Here is an 18,565-nt window from a genome sequence, read left to right on the forward strand (position 1 = left end):
GTGGCCAGCCCTCTTCTGGCTGTGCCGGGTGGAGATTATAACAGAACATGGCCAAGCTGTTCAAATGTTCATAGATGACCAGCAGGGTCAAATATTAATAATCACAGTGGTTGTCGAGGGTGCAACAGGTCAGCACCTCAGGAGTAAATGTCAGTTGGCTTTTCATAGCCGATCATTCAGAGTATCTCTACCGCTCCTGCTGTCTCTAGAGAGTTGAAAACAGGAGGTCTGGGACAGGTAGCACGTCCGGTGAACAGGTCAGGGTTCCATAGCCGCAGGCAGAACAGTTGAAACTGGAGCAGCAGCACGGCCAGGTGGACTGAGGACAGCAATGAGTCATCGGGCCAGGTAGTCCTGAGGCATTGTTCTAGGGCCCAGGTCCTCCGAGAGAGAGAAAGAAAGAAAGAGAGAGAAAGAAAGAGAGAAAAAGAGAGAATGAGAGAACATACTTAAATTCACACAGGACATCGGATAAGACAGGAGAAATACTCCAGATATAACAGACTGACCCTAGCCCCCTGACACATAAACTACTGCAGCATAAATACTGGAGGCTGAGACAGGTGGGGTGAAGTCCCTTCCCTCCATCGTCTTACTCACACACCGATCGAATTCTCTGAAATGTGTTTTATTAACCCCCTCAATGTCCCCAGGACTAGGCTGGCATTGTACCCACATTTCTCTTTCACTTTCTACCATTCTTCTATGGGTGTGCTTGGATCGAGTAGATATAAAGTTACAGGTCTTTTCCACACCCAGGGTAGGGTTTTATTAATCTCACTATCTATGCCTACCCCCACTATACTGCGATATCCTGGACAATTACCACCACCCAAAGGGTAACTGGTTACAGTAAATGGGGCCCAACACCCCTCTGGGGTGCATGGTTGTCTGTCCACCCGCAGTCCTTTATCCATGTTCAATATTGCGTCAACACAATTCTCATAATATTTATATATAGCTGGGTCTACCGCCTACGGCCTTGTGATTTTCCTTCAAGAGGTTCACTCTGGGTCCCCTTTTGTCACGATCGTCGTAAAGATGAGACCAAGGCGCAGCGGGAGTAGAGTTCAAAATATTTTCAATCAACTGAAACTCACCTAACAAAACAACAAAACACCAAACGAAACGTGAAGCTACAGGTGTGCATTCAGGCAACTCAATGTAGACAAGATCCCACAACACAAATGAGGCAAATGGCTACCTAAATATGATCCCCAATCAGAGACAACGATAAACAACTGTCTCTGATTGGGAACCATATCAGGCCAACATAGACATACAAAACACCTAGACATACAACACCCCTCGACATACAAAACCCTAGACATACAAAAACCCTAGACATACAAAAACTAGCGTACCCACCCTAGTCACACCCTGAACTAACCAAAATATACAGAAAAACAGTCAGGGAGTGACAGTACCCCACCCCAAAGGTGCGGACTCCCGGCCGCAAACCTGAACCTATAGGGGAGGGTCTGGGTGGGCATCTACCCTTGGTGGTGGCTCTGGTTCTGGACGCAGCTCTGGAAGCTCCGGACCGTGGGTCGTCTCTGGAGGCCCCGGACCGTGGATTGTCGCCGGAAGCGCCGGACCGTGGGTCGTCTCTGGAGGCCCCGGACCGTGAATCGTCGCCGGAAGCTCCGGACCGTGGATCGTTGCCGGAGGAACCGGACCGTAGATCGTCGCAGGAGGCTCTGGACTGAGAACCCCTGCTGAAGGCTCTGGGCCGCCGACCGTCGCTGGAGGCTCTGGACCGCCGACCGTCGCTGGAGGCTCTGGACCGCCGACCGTCGCTGGAGGCTCTGGACCGCCGACCGTCGCTGGAGGATTCGTCGCTGGAGGCACCGGACCGTGGATCATTGCCGGAGGCTCTGAACTGGGAACCACCACTGGAGGCTCCGGACTGCAGAATGGAATGGGAACCGTCGCTGGAGTTTCCGGACGCGGACCGTCTCAGGAGGTTCCAGACTGCGGACCGTCTCAGGAGGTTCCAGACTGCGGACCGTCTCAGGAGGTTCCGGACTGCGGACCGTCTCAGGAGGTTCCGGACTGCGGACCGTCTCAGGAGGTTCCGGACTGCGGACCGTCTCAGGAGGTTCCGGACTGCGGACCGTCTCAGGAGGTTCCGGACTGCGGACCGTCTCAGGAGGTTCCGGACTGCAGACCGTCTCAGGAGGTTCCGGACTGTAGACCGTCTCAGGAGGTTCCGGACTGTGGACCGTCTTAGGAGGTTCCGGACAGTAGACCGTCTCAGGAGGTTCCGGATCGTTGACCGTCTCAGGAGGTTCCGGACCGTAGACCGTCGTTGGAGGTTCCGGACTGTAGACCGTCGTTGGGGGTTCCGGACTGTGGCCCGTCGCTGGAGGCACCGGACCGTGGATCATTGCCGGAGGCTCTGAACTGGGAACCACCACTGGAGGCTCCGGACTGCAGAATGGAATGGGAACCGTCTCAGGAGGTTCCGGACTGCGGACCGTCTCAGGAGGTTCCGGACTGCGGACCGTCTCAGGAGGTTCCGGACTGCGGACCGTCTCAGGAGGTTCCGGACTGCGGACCGTCTCAGGAGGTTCCGGACTGCGGACCGTCTCAGGAGGTTCCGGACTGCGGACCGTCTCAGGAGGTTCCGGACTGCGGACCGTCTCAGGAGGTTCCGGACTGCGGACCGTCTCAGGAGGTTCCGGACTGCGGACCGTCTCAGGATGTTCCGGACTGTGGACCGTCTCAGGAGGTTCCGGACTGTGGACCGTCTCAGGAGGTTCCGGACTGCAGACCGTCTCAGGTGGTTCCGGACTGTATACCGTCTCAGGAGGTTCCGGACTGAGGACCGTCTCAGGAGGTTCCGGACCGTTGACCGTCTCAGGAGGTTCCGGACAGTAGACCGTCTCAGGAGGTTCCGGACCGTTGACCGTCTCAGGAGGTTCCGGACCGTAGACCGTCGTTGGAGGTTCCGAACCGTTGACCGTCTCAGGAGGTTCCGAACTGTAGAACGTCGTAGGAGGTTCCGGACTGTGGACCGTCGCAGGAGGTTCCGGACTGTGGACCGTCGCAGGAGTTGCCGGACTGTGGACCGTCGCAGGAGGTTCCGAACTGTGAACCGTCGCCGGAAGCTCTGGACTGTGAACCGTCGCCGGAAGCTCCGGACTGTGGACCGTCGCCGGAAGCTCTGGACTGGGGACCGTCGCCGGAAGCTCCGGACTGGGGACCGTCGCCGGAAGCTCCGGACTGGGGACCGTTGCCGGAAGCTCTGGACTGGGGACCGTCGCCGGAAGCCTGATGCGTGAAGCCGGCACAAGTGGCACCAGGACTGGTGACACGCACGTCAGGGCAAGTGCGAGGAGGAGACACAGGACGTACCGCTCCTGACTGACGGGCGGCTCAGGCGGCTCCTGACTGACGGGCGGCTCAGGCGGCTCCTGACTGACGGGCGGCTCAGGCGGCTCCTGACTGACGGGCGGCTCAGGCGGCTCAGGACAGACGGGCGGCTCAGGCGGCTCAGGACAGACGGGCGGCTCAGGCGGCTCAGGACAGACGGGAGGCTCTGGAGCGTCCGGACTGGAGGGACACACAGGAGACTTGGTTCTTAGAACAGGCACAGTACTCACCAGGCTGGAGAGATCTACTGGAGGCCTGGTCCTTGGAGGAGGCACAGGATAGACTCGTCCGTGGAGGCACACTGGAGGTCTCGAACTAAGGGCCTGAACAACCCTTCCTGGCTGGATGTTGATTTTAGCCCGGCACTTGCGGGGCGCCGGCACAGGACGCACTGGGCTGTGCAGACCCACGGGAGACACAGTGCGTAGGGCTCGTGCCATATAACACGGACCGAGGAGATGCACTGGAGACCAGATGCGCTGAGCAGGCTTCATCGCACCTGGCTCGATGCCCACTCTAGCCCGGCCGATACGAGGAGCTGCGATGTAACGTACCGGGCTAAGCACACGTACTGGAGACACCGTGCGCATCTCCGCATAACACGGTGCCTGCCCGGACCACCTCTCTCCACGGAAAGCACGGGGAGTTGGCTCAGGTCTCCTAACTGACTTAGCCACACTCCCCGTGTGCCTCCCCCAATACATTTTTGGGGCTGCCTCTCGGGCTTCCAGCCGCGCTGCCGTGCTGCCTCCTCATACCACCACCGCTCAGCTTTCGCTGCCTCCAGCTCTGCCTTGGGACGGCGATATTCCCCAGCCTGTGCGCAGGGTCCTTCTCCGTCCAGAATCTCCTCCCATGTCCATGAGTCCAGAACTCGCTGCTGCCCAATACCACGCTGCTTGGTCCTTTTTTGGTGGGTGGTTCTGTAACGGGTTTCCTCCTCTTTGTCTGAGGAGGAGTAGCAAGGATCGGACCAATTTGCAGCGTGGTAAGTGTCCATAATGATATATTTAATAAATCAAACAGAACACTGAACGAAATAACAAAAGTACAAACAAACAACCCAAAACAGTCCCGTATGGTGAAAACACTAACACAGGATACAACCACCCACAAAACACAAAGGGAAAACAGGCTACCTAAATATGGCTCCCAATCAGAGACAACGACTGACACCTGCGTCTGATTGAGAACCATACTAGGCCAAACAAATAGAAAATACCTAATAGAACAAAACATAGAAAAACAACATAGAATGCCCACCCCAACTCACGCCCTGACCAAACTAAAATAAAGACATAACAAAGGAACTAAGGTCAGAACGTGACAAGAAAGTCATGAACCATGATCACACTGCGTATGACTGGTTCAGTGCATATAGAGTACTTCCATCGTGAGGTTAGTTCCTCCGTGGATAACATAGCTATGAAATAGACTCCTTCATACCTATCACCACTACAATGGTGTAAGACACATTGACATGTAGTAAAACTACTACAGGTCCCCTTAACATATGCCTTGAGGTCAACATCAATTCTTACTGACCTCCAGGCATTGACCTGGAAATGACCTGATTACGTCAGACTCATTCTGAACAGGTTGCAGCCTACCAGGATACTTGGTGTTCTTTCCCTTGGCATGTGCGCTTGTGTAAGCATAAACACACATGTACAACGGAACTTTTAATGAGGATTTATTCTAGGATCACTTAAGGGTTCGAGCAAAATACCAGCCTTAGTAAAGTTGAAAGTGTACTCTGAGGCCTTTGACTCTACAGCTACAGTACTCACCAGTTTCTCCACAGAGGTCCATAGATCATCCCTGTAGACTGGCCGAAGCTGCTGCTTTACAGCTGTAGACTTATCATGTAGTTATCAACTTAGGATAGTGCCCTTGGCAACACACCGCGAATTAGGAACGCCCTAGATATGACATTAGACAATGCCATGATTGGGTCATTTTGTCAAGACCGTGGACGTATATAGAATACAGTCCAATTAGATGAGTAAGGTGTGATAACTACAGTTTGTATATCTTTTGTTTATGCTTTTATTATTTTTCGTTTCATTTCCTTTGACACTTAGGAAGTGATAGAGCCATAAACACGTGCCCCTTACAACCATCGCTTAGTGCCACAACGCTGCTCATTTGGGAAGAAATTGAATGATGTATTTTGTGAGTGTATGTGTGTGTTGTTAACATCTGCCTAAGTTACTGCCTAGGTCCACCAGCCTGGACGACCAGACGACGTGTCCTTAACGGCGATCCCAATCCGGACATCCGCTGCCCATCCTGGTGGTGGACTGCTCCATTGGCAGAAGGCCTACCAGGGTAAACCACCAGAGGGGGTCCGCAACGGCGATCACCAACCAGGACATCCCGTGGCCATTCTTATGGTGATTTGCAGCTGTAAGAAAGCCTACCAGGGTAAACCACCAGGGGGGTACTGCTACGCTGATCCAAAAACCAGGACATGCGAGGTTCATTCTTATGGTGGGTTGCAACTTGCAGGATCCTTCCAAGTTAAATCCACCAGAGTGGGACTGTCATGACTCTCCTGTGAAGATCTGAAGGATCAAGTTACAGTGGGTCTGCTCTACAGCGCCCTCTCTCTCCCGCAGAAGAGGAGAGGGGTGAAGTTGGCCATTTTATGACTGTAACGACTCCCACCGAAGGTGGCTCCCCTCCCTGTTCGGGTGGTGCTCGGCGGTCGTCGTCACCGGCCTACTAGCTGCTACTGACTTTTCCTCCCCCTCCCTTTTTGTTGATTATTGACACCTGTTTGTGGTTAGGGTGATTTGTGGGGCTTTATTACCCAGCAGCCCGGCCTGCTGGGTGTGCGGGATTGTTTTGTGTACATGTTGTACATGCTTGTGTGTCACGGTTCGTGTACGTTGTCTCATTGGTATTTCGTGTTCTCGTTTATGTGGTGGAGCATTCATTTTAGAGTGGCGTCGTGTTCACCTGTTTGTGGTATTAAATTAGAACGCTACTCTGAACTCTCTGTCTCCTGCGTGTGACTCCTTCCTCCACTACACCCCGGGCATTACAATGACGGTCATAAATACCTGTAGAAACTCTCTCTCTCCCACTCTGCAGAAATGGAGGTTAAAAATCCCATTTGTTACAACAGAGAGAGAATTTGTAGTGCTGTGACATCCAAGATTGGACAATGAAACAATGAATGAACAATGAAACAACAGTTGGAATGGTCCGTGGGTACTTAAAGAACAATTATGTCAGATCAGTTGTTGTTTTGGCATCTCATTAAGGACGGAATAACAACGTTTTTTTATTGACTGAACATTTATGAAGCAATTTAACAATTAGGATTTGTTATCTGCAATGGTTATGATAAGTTAGGCATTGTTGCTCACTGTTGGCATAACAATAAATGTGCACATATTTTTTTCCAGTTTCAGCCGCCCTTGTTCTAATCATGCGTGTACAGTCAAAAAAGGTAAAATACCCATCCCTATCCATGACAGATTTCTCTATACATTAATAGTTTGAGGCTGATCTTCCCCCCATTAATTGCAATGTATTAACTTAGACTCATATATTGTGAATACATTTTAGTAAAAACCGTAGCAGATTGACCCCTACCTGCTGATACAAGGCTGAAACCGCAACTAAAATTGAGAAATACCCATAGACTGCAGTCACTGCTCAATAGACGAAAAATAACGCCTATTTTGAAGATTTCGCAACTTGGGTTTTCCGTGGAGGGAGGAGTTGAACTTTATGGTACAAGATTCACTTCCTTCCTCATGGCAATAAGCAGAGCACCAAGAAAGATCTAAAATGATTGAATGATTTATTTCCTTAAATGTAAATATGTTGTCGTAGCACTTAGCCCGTAACTATAAACCGATAACGCAGTTTATGTTGAAGTCTATAAGAAAGAATGGTGTCTGATTGACTTATCCAATAGCTTACTGAAATATTAACTTTTGTTGGTGGCTTTATCTACTCCTAAATCCAGCAACAAAAATGCGAGGAGTGTCATTTCAAGTAAATTACAAGTGGCATCTGGAACATCGAACGGGGGCTCACTGAGATTTGCATACCGCAGAACCTCTAAGTAGTTTACGACGGCTGGCAGTCATTCGTCAAACGGACAGGTTGGCTACGTTTGATGCGTAATATACTCTAGCCTACTACTGAGCCGCATCTCGAGGGTGCTCGACTGTGTCGCTTTGATTGGAAGGATTCCCAACACCGTGTGGCTGTCGTTTGTCATATGATTTATGGTCCAGTGGTGAATGGTACACTAAAACAAAACCGTTACTGGCAAGACCGCCGTGCCCCTCGTTCCTCTCTGATCGTAAGTTTGTCTGACTCAGCTGCAGCCGACTGTCTCCTCACCCTGCGACAGCCACTCTGCCTTGCCTGGGGTGTCAGCGTTCCCGTTGCCGTTTTCAGCGCTACAGGGTGGACTTGTGGAGATGTAAGTATCACCTCAACCTATTCATTCGTTTATTACTCATTGTGCACTGTTGCAGTACTAGTTCCATGCAGCCTATAGCTTGCTTTTTTTATCCACTTTTAGCCTATAGTCCAAACAATTCAAGCAATAATGATTTTCCCATACACTGCAAGCAGAGAAATCTCTGTACAACTATTGTAATCATTTTCTTTTATGCATTTTCATACAAATCGTCAGTTTTGACAGAAAGACCGTCCTCTTCTCCATCAGATTCTGATCGGACCGGCTTAAACATTGGCCTATGTCTCGTTGTTGTCTCAGTTTGCCAGAGGACACAGGAAGAGCGTGATATCGATCATAGCGGATAATGAGATTTTCTTTCAAACACATAATGAGTGCTCTTTTGTGGAAGCAGAATCAATTAATGTATGCTGCCCGAATTAGCCTAGAATATGTCCCCTTTTAAGTAATTTCGTGACTCATTAGAAAACTTCTCCCTTTCGATCCCATGGTTGAATGATTATGAGAAATTCTAGGCCAATTCAGGCAGCATTGGCAATGTTTCCAGAAAAGTGGATACTAAAGCAGTCATTTGTGACGCTCAGATAAGCAGAAGAGAGTGGTTTTGAGTTAAATTAGCCTAAGTAGCCTAGCCTAAAATTAAAAAGCTGTTGTGTCCAAAATTGTATTGTACATCAAATGAAGTAACCTAACTTTATTTTACACAAGTCAGCATATGTTGCTTTTGATAATTAACTGAAGTGACTATAAAGGGATAGTTCAAAGTTGAAAGAGATGGTTCACCCAAATTTCACAATTAGGCCTATATATTGGTTTCCTTACCTTGTCCATAGACTGCTTACAGGGTAAGAAATAAGTAATTAGTATTATGATTAAATAAGATACAAATCTGATTTCATATTACACATCTGTGTGAGTTTAATGTTCTTTTAGTTTTTTAAATGTTACATTCAATGTATCTGTGTTTATATTTGACCATGTTTTGTGCCATGGTTATAGAGACCTCTCATCTTCATCTCGATGTTTCTAATATTCCTCTTCCACGTGTCACTGTGTCTGTCTGGAATTCAATCAAAACCACCTCAACAGTTTCTTTAATTACAAACTAATGCTCATGCATGCACACATTTTATTCCGACAACTGCATCTATACAGTGTGTGGGTAGTCTACCTGGTTGTTGTTGTACATTTTACAGTACACTTTTAGAAAAAAGGGTTCCAAAAGCGTACTTCAGCTGTCCCCAGAGGAGAACCCTTTTTGGTTCCTGGTAGAATCCTTTTTGGTTTCAGGTAGAACCCTCTGTGGAAAGAGTTGTACATGGAATCCAAGGGGGTTCTTCCTGGAACCAAAAAGGTTCCTCCTATGGGGACAGCCAACGAACACTTTTAGGTTCTAGATAGCACTTTGTTTTGTAAGAGTATAGAACAATCTGTGATTTTATTTCACCATGGGAATCAAGAGCTATGCTCTAAATACTGCAAAGTGGGTTTGATTCAATTGCGCCCTAAGTGTCTCAATGTGTATTTAATTCAGCATCTCTGTTCAGTGCCAATGTATCTGGATAGGCAGACCAAGCCAAGGCCATGCCAATTTCTCTTTAGTGCCTCAGTCAGTGATAGTGTGGCACAGAGACTTTGGGCAGAAGGCAGCCTCTTGTTCATCTGCTGTTGCAGTAGAAAGCGGTGATCGAGGTGGAGGCACCCATATGTGCTTCCGGGGAGCCACCACATGTCATTACCTACCTCAGTCCTTTCATGCGTGGCAGATCACCATCATTTGATGTCCCTCTTCTCTTCTCTCCTTTCCGCCTCTTCTCTCTTTACTCTCTCCTTTCCTCCACTTATTTCTTCCTTTCTCTCTCACAATCCTGATCTAGTCGCCTTCCCTGCATCTCTGTGTCTCTTTCCGTCTCCTTCCATCTCTCTCTCTCTCTTTCCCGTCAACTCTTCTCTCCCTCTCCCTCGTCTGCCTTTACTATGACCCTGTCCCATCATTTTGTCTCTTTCCCTCAACCCCCTCCAAAGTTTGACAGAACTGACTTAGTGCTAAATCAATATTTGTATAATTAATAGCTGAGTTATTGTAGAGATCGAGGCAGACATATGGTCATGGTTTCCCTCTCCCTCCCCAGGGCTCTCTTCATCACAGCTCTCCTGTCTCTCTCAGTTGCCATGGTGGGAGTAGGTGGGGTTACTCCAGCCACCACTTCATCCAGTGTCCACTCAGGTGAGTGATAGTTCAGACAAGGAGATTTTGATTGGTCAGTATTATGCTACACTCCGAATATGACCCCTAGTTCCCTCCGTAGGCAATTCATGTAGATGATAAAATATTGGATATGAATATAAGAATAGCTCCACTTTGCTAAATGGAGTTCACACCATATTTTTTACACCTATCCAGTCTTTCCCAAACTATCCCATAACTATGTGTGTAGGGGGTAGAGTCCTGCACAGGTCAGTTTTTTTGGAGCCGCACCCACCTCAATCTGGCTACATCAGTTCGTAACCCCACCCATCAGGACAGATTTTTCTCCGCAACCCGACCCACTCGCATAGGATTGTTTTCGGGAGCCGATCCTTTACCCTGCCATATGACATCATTTGAATGAATTGTATCTGTGACTTCACAGTAGTAGGCTTTATTATAATTAATACTATTAGGCTATTATTACTATTTCCCTTCCCTGCATGAATTCATGTCTATTCAACATTTGGATGAAAGGAAACCATGCCAGGAAGTAAGAACTGTATGTTTTTATTTTCACAATGTGATACGTCACTCAAATCACAAAAATTGCCTTTATCACCAAGTACAATTCTGAGTGTGCACATGTACTTGGCGAATAAAGGTGATTCTGATTTGAATTAGCCTTTTTACCTAATGAAATCCTATAGCCAACCTAACAAAACAATATCTTTACATTCAATATTGTTTAGATAATAAAATAGTTTAGGCCTAATTACAACTTAAACAAACTATTCCCAGAATCAAATATAGGCTGCAAAAATAAGCGACATTTATTTAGTAGGCTACTCAAACTACTACCCGCACCGGTTTACACTTTGTATGGCCTGCATATGCCTGAATTAATGTAATAATTAAGAAAACAAATAGGTCTATCTGCTTGCACTTTGTGTAGGCTGTGTATCCATCTTCCTCTAGACATAACAACCCACAAAATACCCAAGGAATATGGCTACCTAAATATGGTGCCCAATCAGAGACAACGATAAACAGCTGCCTCTGATTGAGAACCAATCCAGGCAACAATAGACATATAAACACCTAGACTAGAAAAACCCCTAGACATACAAAAACCCCTAGACAATACAAAAACTAAACAAACCAACCTTGTCACACCCTGACCCAACCAAATAATAAAGAAAACAAAGATAACTAAGGTCAGGGCGTGACATTCCCTTATCATAATATCCTTTACTTTTTATTTATCCGGTTAGTTCTACGATAGCCATTTTCGCGTGAGCTATGCTATCCAGGAAAAGTAAACTCTTGCAACGTGTCATATTCTCACACGGGGAGAAGGAACATAAGCTCTGAGCGTGGACAAATTAAAACGTTTTAGCACCACACAAATAAGGGACAGTTCCCCATCCTATACACACTATAAATGCGTGACTGGCTGGTAGCCTTATCTTGATTTTAAATGTTTCCGACGTGCAATGTAGTTGTTCTGAGCCGCGAGCCTTGAAGTTTCCATTCCATCCGCCAGCTGATTCACCCCGGGAGAACCGTGGGTATCCAACCCGATGCAGGACTAGCTTGAGGTTGACATTGGGAATTCGAGAATAGGTTGACAGGCCCGTTATGTTTCTGGTTGAATGAGCACATTCTCTGGCTGAATCTCAAACCCGAACACTTGTCACTAAGCCCTTTATTGAGGGTCCACTCGCTCTTGTGTTCGATAGTGATCACCTGAGTTTGCAAGTGTTTTGGCCCAAAATAATCATTTAGACAATTAAAAAGATTGTTTTAATATATTTTATTTAACCTTTATTTAAACAGGGCATCACATTGAGATTAACAATCTATTTTACAAGAGAGCCCTGTACACATTACAATAAAAACAGAATATTAAAAGATACACATGTATAATAAAAATATAATTCAGCACACAATTTACAAAAATAAACATTTAATAAAAGCAATGACATTCAGGTCCTCAATCAATAATGAGTGGCACCAGTACATCTAGCTGTAGTGAACTCTGTGTATTGTTCCACAAATTAGGGGCAAAAAAACTAAACATGGATTTTCCTAAATCTGTGGAGACTGAAGGGATCTCTAGTGTTATCCATTCATGTGAACAGGTTTGGTAAACTTATTATTCTTATCTTAATTAACTTCTTTGGGGTAGGGGGCAGTATTTTCACGTCCGGATGAAAAGCATGCCCAGAGTAAACGGCCTGCTACAAAGCCATAAAAGATAGAATATGCATATTATTAGTAGATTTGGATAGAAAACACTCTGAAGTTTCTAAAACGGTTTGAATGATGTCTGTGAGTATAACAGAACTCATATGGCAGGCAAAAACCTGAGAAAAAATCCAACCAGGAAGTGGGAAATCTGAGGTTGGTCGATTTTCAACTCAGCTCCTATTGAAGATACAGTGGGATATTGGTAATGTTGCACTTCCTAAGGCTTCCACTAGATGTCAACAGTCTTTATAACCTTGTCTGATGCTTCTTCTGTGAAGTGGGGCCGAAGGAGAAGGGAATGAGTAAGGTCTGCCATGAGCTGACCATGCTCTGACCATGTGCGTTTACATGAGGGAGCTCTGTTCCATCGCACTTCTGAAGACAATGGAATTCTCTGGTTAGAACATTATTGAAGATTTATGTTAAAAACATCCTGAAGATTGATTCAATACATCGTTTGACATATTTCTACTGACTGTAACGGAACTTGACATTTCGTCTGCTTTTAGTGAACGCGCTTCGTGACTTTGGATTTGTTTACCAAACGCGCTAACAAAAGTAGCTATTTGGACATAAATTTTGGACATTACCGAACAAAACAAACATTTCTTGTGGGAGTCCTGGGAGTGCATTACGACAAAGATCAGCAAAGGTAAGTGAAGATTTGTAATGCTATTTATGACTTTTGTGGACTGCATAATATGGCGGATATATTTGTGTCTTGATTGGGCTCTGAGCGCCGACTCAGATTATTGCATGGTTTGCTTTTTCCGTAAACCTTTTTTAAAATCTGACACAGCGGTTGAATTAAGGAGAAGTGCATCTAAAATTCCATGCATAACAGTTGTATCTTTTAGCAATGTTTATTATGAGTATTATGTAAATTGTAAATTGATGTGGCTCTCTGCAAAATCAAAGGATGTTTTGGAACTTCTGAACGTAACGCGCCAATGTAAACTCAGATTTTTGGATATAAATATGAACTTTACCGAACAAAACATACATGTATTGTGTAACATGAAGTCCTATGAGTGTCACGTTCCTGACCTGTTTTCCTTTGTTTTGTATTCATTTTAGTTGGTCAGGGCGTGAGTTGGGTGGGTTTGTCTATGTTTGTATTTCTATGTGGGGTTTTGTGTTCGGCCTGGTATGATTCTCAATTAGAGACAGGTGTGTATTGTTTGTCTCTAATTGAGAGTCATACAAAGGCAGCCAGGGTTTCACTGGTGTTTTGTGGGTGTTTGTTCCTGTGTCAGTGTTTGGGCCACACAGGACGGTTGAAGGTTTGTTAGTTTGTTGTTTTGTAGTTTGTAGTGTCTTGTTTGCTGTTCTTCATTAAAAGATGGCTTATTTCCCTCAATCCGCATCTTGGTCCTATCCATGCTCCTTCTCGTCTAAGGGGGAGAACAACATTGACTGCCTTTACAGAAACACCCACCACAACAGGACCAAGCGGATTGAGGAGAGAGAAAAAGAACTAAGGCAATGGAGAGAAGAGGAATGGAGTTGGGAGCAAATTTTCAATGGAGAAGGACCCTGGGCTAAGGTGGGAGAGAATCGCCGCTCTCGGGAGGAGAAGGAGGCAGCCACAGCCCAGGAGCGCTGGTATGAGGAGGCAGCACGTATGAGAGGCTGGAAGCCCGAGAGGCTCACCCAAAAATTTCTTGGGAGGGGGCTAAAGGGGAGTGTGGCGAAGCCGGGTAGGATACCTGAGCCAACTCCCCGGGCTTGCCGTGGAGTAAGAGGGCGTCGTACTGGTCAGACACCGTGTTATGCGGTAAAGCGCACGGTGTCCCCAGTACGCGTGCTTAGCCCAGTGCGGGCTATTCCACCTTGCCGCACTGGGAGGGCTAGGTTGGGCATCGAGCCGGATGCCATGAAGCCGGCCCAACGTATCTGGCCTCCAGTACGTCTCCTCGGGCCGGCGTACATGGCACCAGCCTTACAGGTGGTGTCCCCGGTTCGCCTGCATAGCCCAGTGCGGGCTATTCCACCTCGCCGCACTGGCAGGGCTACGGGGACCATTCAACCTGGTAGGGTTGGGGAGGCTCGGTGCTCAAGAGCACGTGTCCTCCTTCACGGTCCGGTATATCCGGCGCCACTTTCCCACCCCAGCTCAGTACCACCAGTGCCTACACCACGCACCAGGCTTCCAGTGCATCTCCAGAGCCCTGTTCCTCTTCCACGCACTCTCCCTATGGTGCGTGTCTCCAGCCCAGTGCCTCCAGTTCCGGCACCACGCACCAAGCCTCCTGTGCGTCTCCAGAGCCCTGGACGCACTGTTCCTTCTCCCCGCACTCGCCCTGAGGTGCGTGCCCTCAGCCCGGTACCTCCAGTTCCGGTACCACGCACCAGGCCTAGTGTGCGCCACGAGAGTCCAGTGTGCCCTGTTCCTGTTCCCCGCACTCGCCCTGAGGTGCGTGCCCTCAGCCCGGTACCTCCAGTTCCGGTACCACGCACCAGGCCTATAGTGCGTCTCAGCCGGCCAGAGTCTGCCGTCTGCCCAGCGGTGCCTGAACGGCCCGTCTGCCCAGCTCCGTCTGAGCCATCTGTCTGCCCAGCGCCGTCTGAGCCATCTGTCTGCCCAGCGCCGTCTGAGCCATCTGTCTGCCCAGCGCCGTCTGAGCCATCTGTCTGCCCAGCGCCGTCTGAGCCATCTGTCTGCCCAGCGCCGTCTGAGTCATCCGTCTGCCACGAGCCATTAGAGCCGCCCGTCTGCCACGAGCCAGTAGAGCCGTCCGTCAGTCAGGAGCCGCTAGAGCCGTCCGTCAGTCAGGAGCCGCCAGAGACGCCCGCCAGTCAGGAGCCGCCAGAGACGCCCGCCAGTCAGGAGCCGCCAGAGACGCCCGCCAGTCAGGAGCCGCCAGAGACGCCCGCCAGTCAGGAGCCGCCAGAGACGCCCGCCAGTCAGGAGCTGCCAGAGACGCCCGCCAGTCAGGAGCTGCCAGAGACGCCCGCCAGTCAGGAGCTGCCAGAGACGCCCGCCAGTCAGGAGCTGCCAGAGACGCCCGCCAGTCAGGAGCTGCCAGAGACGCCCGCCAGTCAGGAGCTGCCAGAGACGCCCGCCAGTCAGGAGCTGCCAGAGACGCCCGCCAGTCAGGAGCTGCCAGAGACGCCCGCCAGTCAGGAGCTGCCAGAGACAACCGCCAGTCAGGAGCTGCCAGAGACGTCCGACAGTCCGGAGCTGCCCTACAGTCGGAGCTGCCCTACAGTCCGGAGCTGCCCTACAGTCCGGAGCTGCCCTACAGTCCGGAGCTGCCCTACAGTCCGGAGCTGCCCTACAGTCCGGAGCTGCCCTACAGTCCGGAGCTGCCGGAGTCCCTCAGCCCGGACCTGCCGGAGTCCCTCAGCCCGGACCTGCCGGAGTCCCTCAGCCCGGACCTGCCGGAGTCCCTCAGCCCGGACCTGCCGGAGTCCCTCAGCCCGGACCTGCCGGAGTCCCTCAGCCCGGACCTGCCGGAGTCCCTCAGCCCGGACCTGCCGGAGTCCCTCAGCCCGGACCTGCCGGAGTCCCTCAGCCCGGACCTGCCGGAGTCCCTCAGCCCGGACCTGCCGGAGTCCCTCAGCCCGGACCTGCCGGAGTCCCTCAGCCCGGACCTGCCGGAGTCCCTCAGCCCGGACCTGCCGGAGTCCCTCAGCCAGGACCTGCCGGAGTCCCTCAGCCAGGACCTGCCGGAGTCCCTCAGCCAGGACCTGCCGGAGTCCCTCAGCCAGGACCTGCCGGAGTCCCTCAGCCAGGACCTGCCGGAGTCCCTCAGCCAGGACCTGCCGGAGTCCCTCAGCCAGGACCTGCCGGAGTCCCTCAGCCAGGACCTGCCGGAGTCCCTCAGCCAGGACCTGCCGGAGTCCCTCAGCCAGGACCTGCCGGAGTCCCTCAGCCAGGACCTGCCGGAGTCCCTCAGCCAGGACCTGCCGGAGTCCCTCAGCCAGGACCTGCCGGAGTCCCTCAGCCAGGACCTGCCGGAGTCCCTCAGCCAGGACCTGCCGGAGTCCCTCAGCCAGGACCTGCCGGAGTCCCTCAGCCAGGACCTGCCGGAGTCCCTCAGCCAGGACCTGCCGCCGCCCCTTGTCCCGGTGCTGCCCCTTGTCCCGGTGCTGCCCCTTGTCCCGGTGCTGCCCCTTGTCCCGGTGCTGCCCCTTGTCCCGGTGCTGCCCCTTCATTTAGGTGGGGTTAGTGGGAGGGTGGTCATTGGGAGGGGGATAAAAAAGCGGGGATTGATTATGGTGGGGACCTCGTCCACCGCCAGAGCCGCCACCGTGGACAGACGCCCACCCAGACCCTCCCCTAGACTTTGTGCTGGTGCGCCCGGAGTTCGCACCTTAAGGGGGGGGTTCTGTCACGTTCCTGACCTGTTTTCCTTTGTTTTGTATTCATTTTAGTTGGTCAGGGCGTGAGTTGGGTGGGTTTGTCTATGTTTGTATTTCTATGTGGGGTTTTGTGTTCGGCCTGGTATGATTCTCAATTAGAGACAGGTGTGTATTGTTTGTCTCTAATTGAGAGTCATACAAAGGCAGCCAGGGTTTCACTGGTGTTTTGTGGGTGTTTGTTCCTGTGTCAGTGTTTGGGCCACACAGGACGGTTGAAGGTTTGTTTGTTGTTTTGTAGTTTGTAGTGTCTTGTTTGCTGTTCTTCATTAAAAGATGGCTTATTTCCCTCAATCCGCATCTTGGTCCTATCCATGCTCCTTCTCGTCTAAGGGGGAGAACAACATTGACTGCCTTTACAATGAGTGTCATCTGATGAAGATCATCAAAGGTTAGTGATTCATTTGATCTATATTTCTGCTTTTTGTGAATCCTCTCTTTTGCTGGAAAAATGGCTGTGTTATTCTGTGAATAGGCACTCACCTAACATAATCATTTGGTTTGCTTTCGTAGTAAAGCCTTTTTGAAATCGGACACTGTGGCTGGATTTACAACAAGTGTATCTTTTAAAATCGTGTAAAATACATGTATGTTTGAGGAATTTTAATTATGGGATTTCTGTTGTTTAGAATTTGGCACCCTGCAGTTTCACTGGCTGTTGAAGAGGTGGGACGCTACCGTCTCACGTACCCTAGAGAGGTTAATGAAGTTACAAATGGAGGGAGTTTCTGTAAGATTGCTTTGTAAATAAATAAAAGAGAATGCAGCTCTCTTACAGACAGAGAGGTCCATCCCACATTTTTATACAGGCTACAATGATGAGTCCTAAAATTGTCCCTTGTGATAAAACGTATTGCGGAATGGTAGACTGCGTCCAAGGGTTTTAAAACAGAGGTTGCCGCATGCATGTAAACAATATCACCAAAATCCAATACAGGGAGAAGTGTTGCTTGAACAATCTTTCTCCTATTTTTAATAATAAGGCATGATTTATTTCGATAAAACAATCTTGGATCTTAGCCATATTTTTTATACGCATTACAAAGGATAACTTGTCATCAATCCAGACACACAGGAACTTATATTGAGAAACAAGCTCCATTTAAAGCGCGAATATACAGGTCCTCAGGGTCAACATTTCGTGACACTCAATGTCCCAACTGCCACTTATCAATATTCTAAATCCATTCGCGAACATTGTCTCCTGCGACCTGTCTTCTTGTGGCATGACTCACTTGCTACTGTATGAAACAGGGGCACTGGGGACCAGGGGCAAACACAGACGCATACTCCGATTAGACAGTGAGACAGTAGTAAAAATAAACCCACATCTTTCTACTTCTGCACAAATGATGTGCAAGTATATCGGTCGCCAGTGATTTCATCAGTTGGTTTTAGCTTGTTGTAACCTGCCTGCTGCAAAAAAAGTGTGTGAAAACACTCTTTGTGTGTTTTATGCAAATAGTCTGGATAGCCATTTGATCAGATGTTCAGGACTCATGGCTTGGAGGTAGAAGCTGTTTAGAAGCCTCTTTGACCTAGACTTGGCGCTCCGGTACCGCTTGCTGCGCGGTAGCAGAGAGAACAGTCTATGACTAGGGTGGCTGGAGTCTTTGACAATCTTTAGGGCCTTGCTCTGACTGCCTGCTATAGAGGTCCTGGATGGCAGGAAGCTTGGCCCCAGTGATGTACTGGGCCTTACTCACTACCCTCTGTAGTGCCTTACGATCGGTGGCCGGTTGCCATACCGAGCAGTGATGCAACCCATCAGGATGCTCTCGATGGTGCAGCTGTAGAACACCTTTTGAGGATCTGAGGACCCATGCCAAATCTTTTCAGTCTCCTGAGGGGGAATAGGTTTTGTCGTGACCTTTTCATGACTGTCTTGGTGTGCTTGGACCATGTTTGTTTGTTGGTGATGTTGACACCAC

The 18,565-nt window shown here is 49.4% G+C and overlaps 1 protein-coding gene across 2 annotated transcripts in view; it reads left to right on the forward strand.

Moving 5' to 3' along the window:
* Positions 1 to 4,257: 4,257 nt before the first annotated feature.
* Positions 4,258 to 18,565, forward strand: part of LOC129832484 (interleukin-1 receptor accessory protein) — a 45,598-nt gene continuing 31,290 nt past the window's right edge. Inside the window, exons 1-2 of one of the 2 annotated variants that reach the window (XM_055896594.1) lie at positions 4,258 to 7,828; positions 9,961 to 10,055. In XM_055896594.1, coding sequence (XP_055752569.1) covers positions 7,827 to 7,828; positions 9,961 to 10,055 — 97 coding nt within the window. In that variant the 5' untranslated portion in view covers positions 4,258 to 7,826. The remainder of the gene's footprint in view (positions 7,829 to 9,960; positions 10,056 to 18,565) is intronic. The other variant, XM_055896595.1, reaches the window with a different exon arrangement.

The sequence above is a fragment of the Salvelinus fontinalis genome, chromosome 33 (genome assembly GCF_029448725.1).
Source record: "Salvelinus fontinalis isolate EN_2023a chromosome 33, ASM2944872v1, whole genome shotgun sequence".
Classification (NCBI taxonomy): domain Eukaryota; kingdom Metazoa; phylum Chordata; class Actinopteri; order Salmoniformes; family Salmonidae; genus Salvelinus; species Salvelinus fontinalis.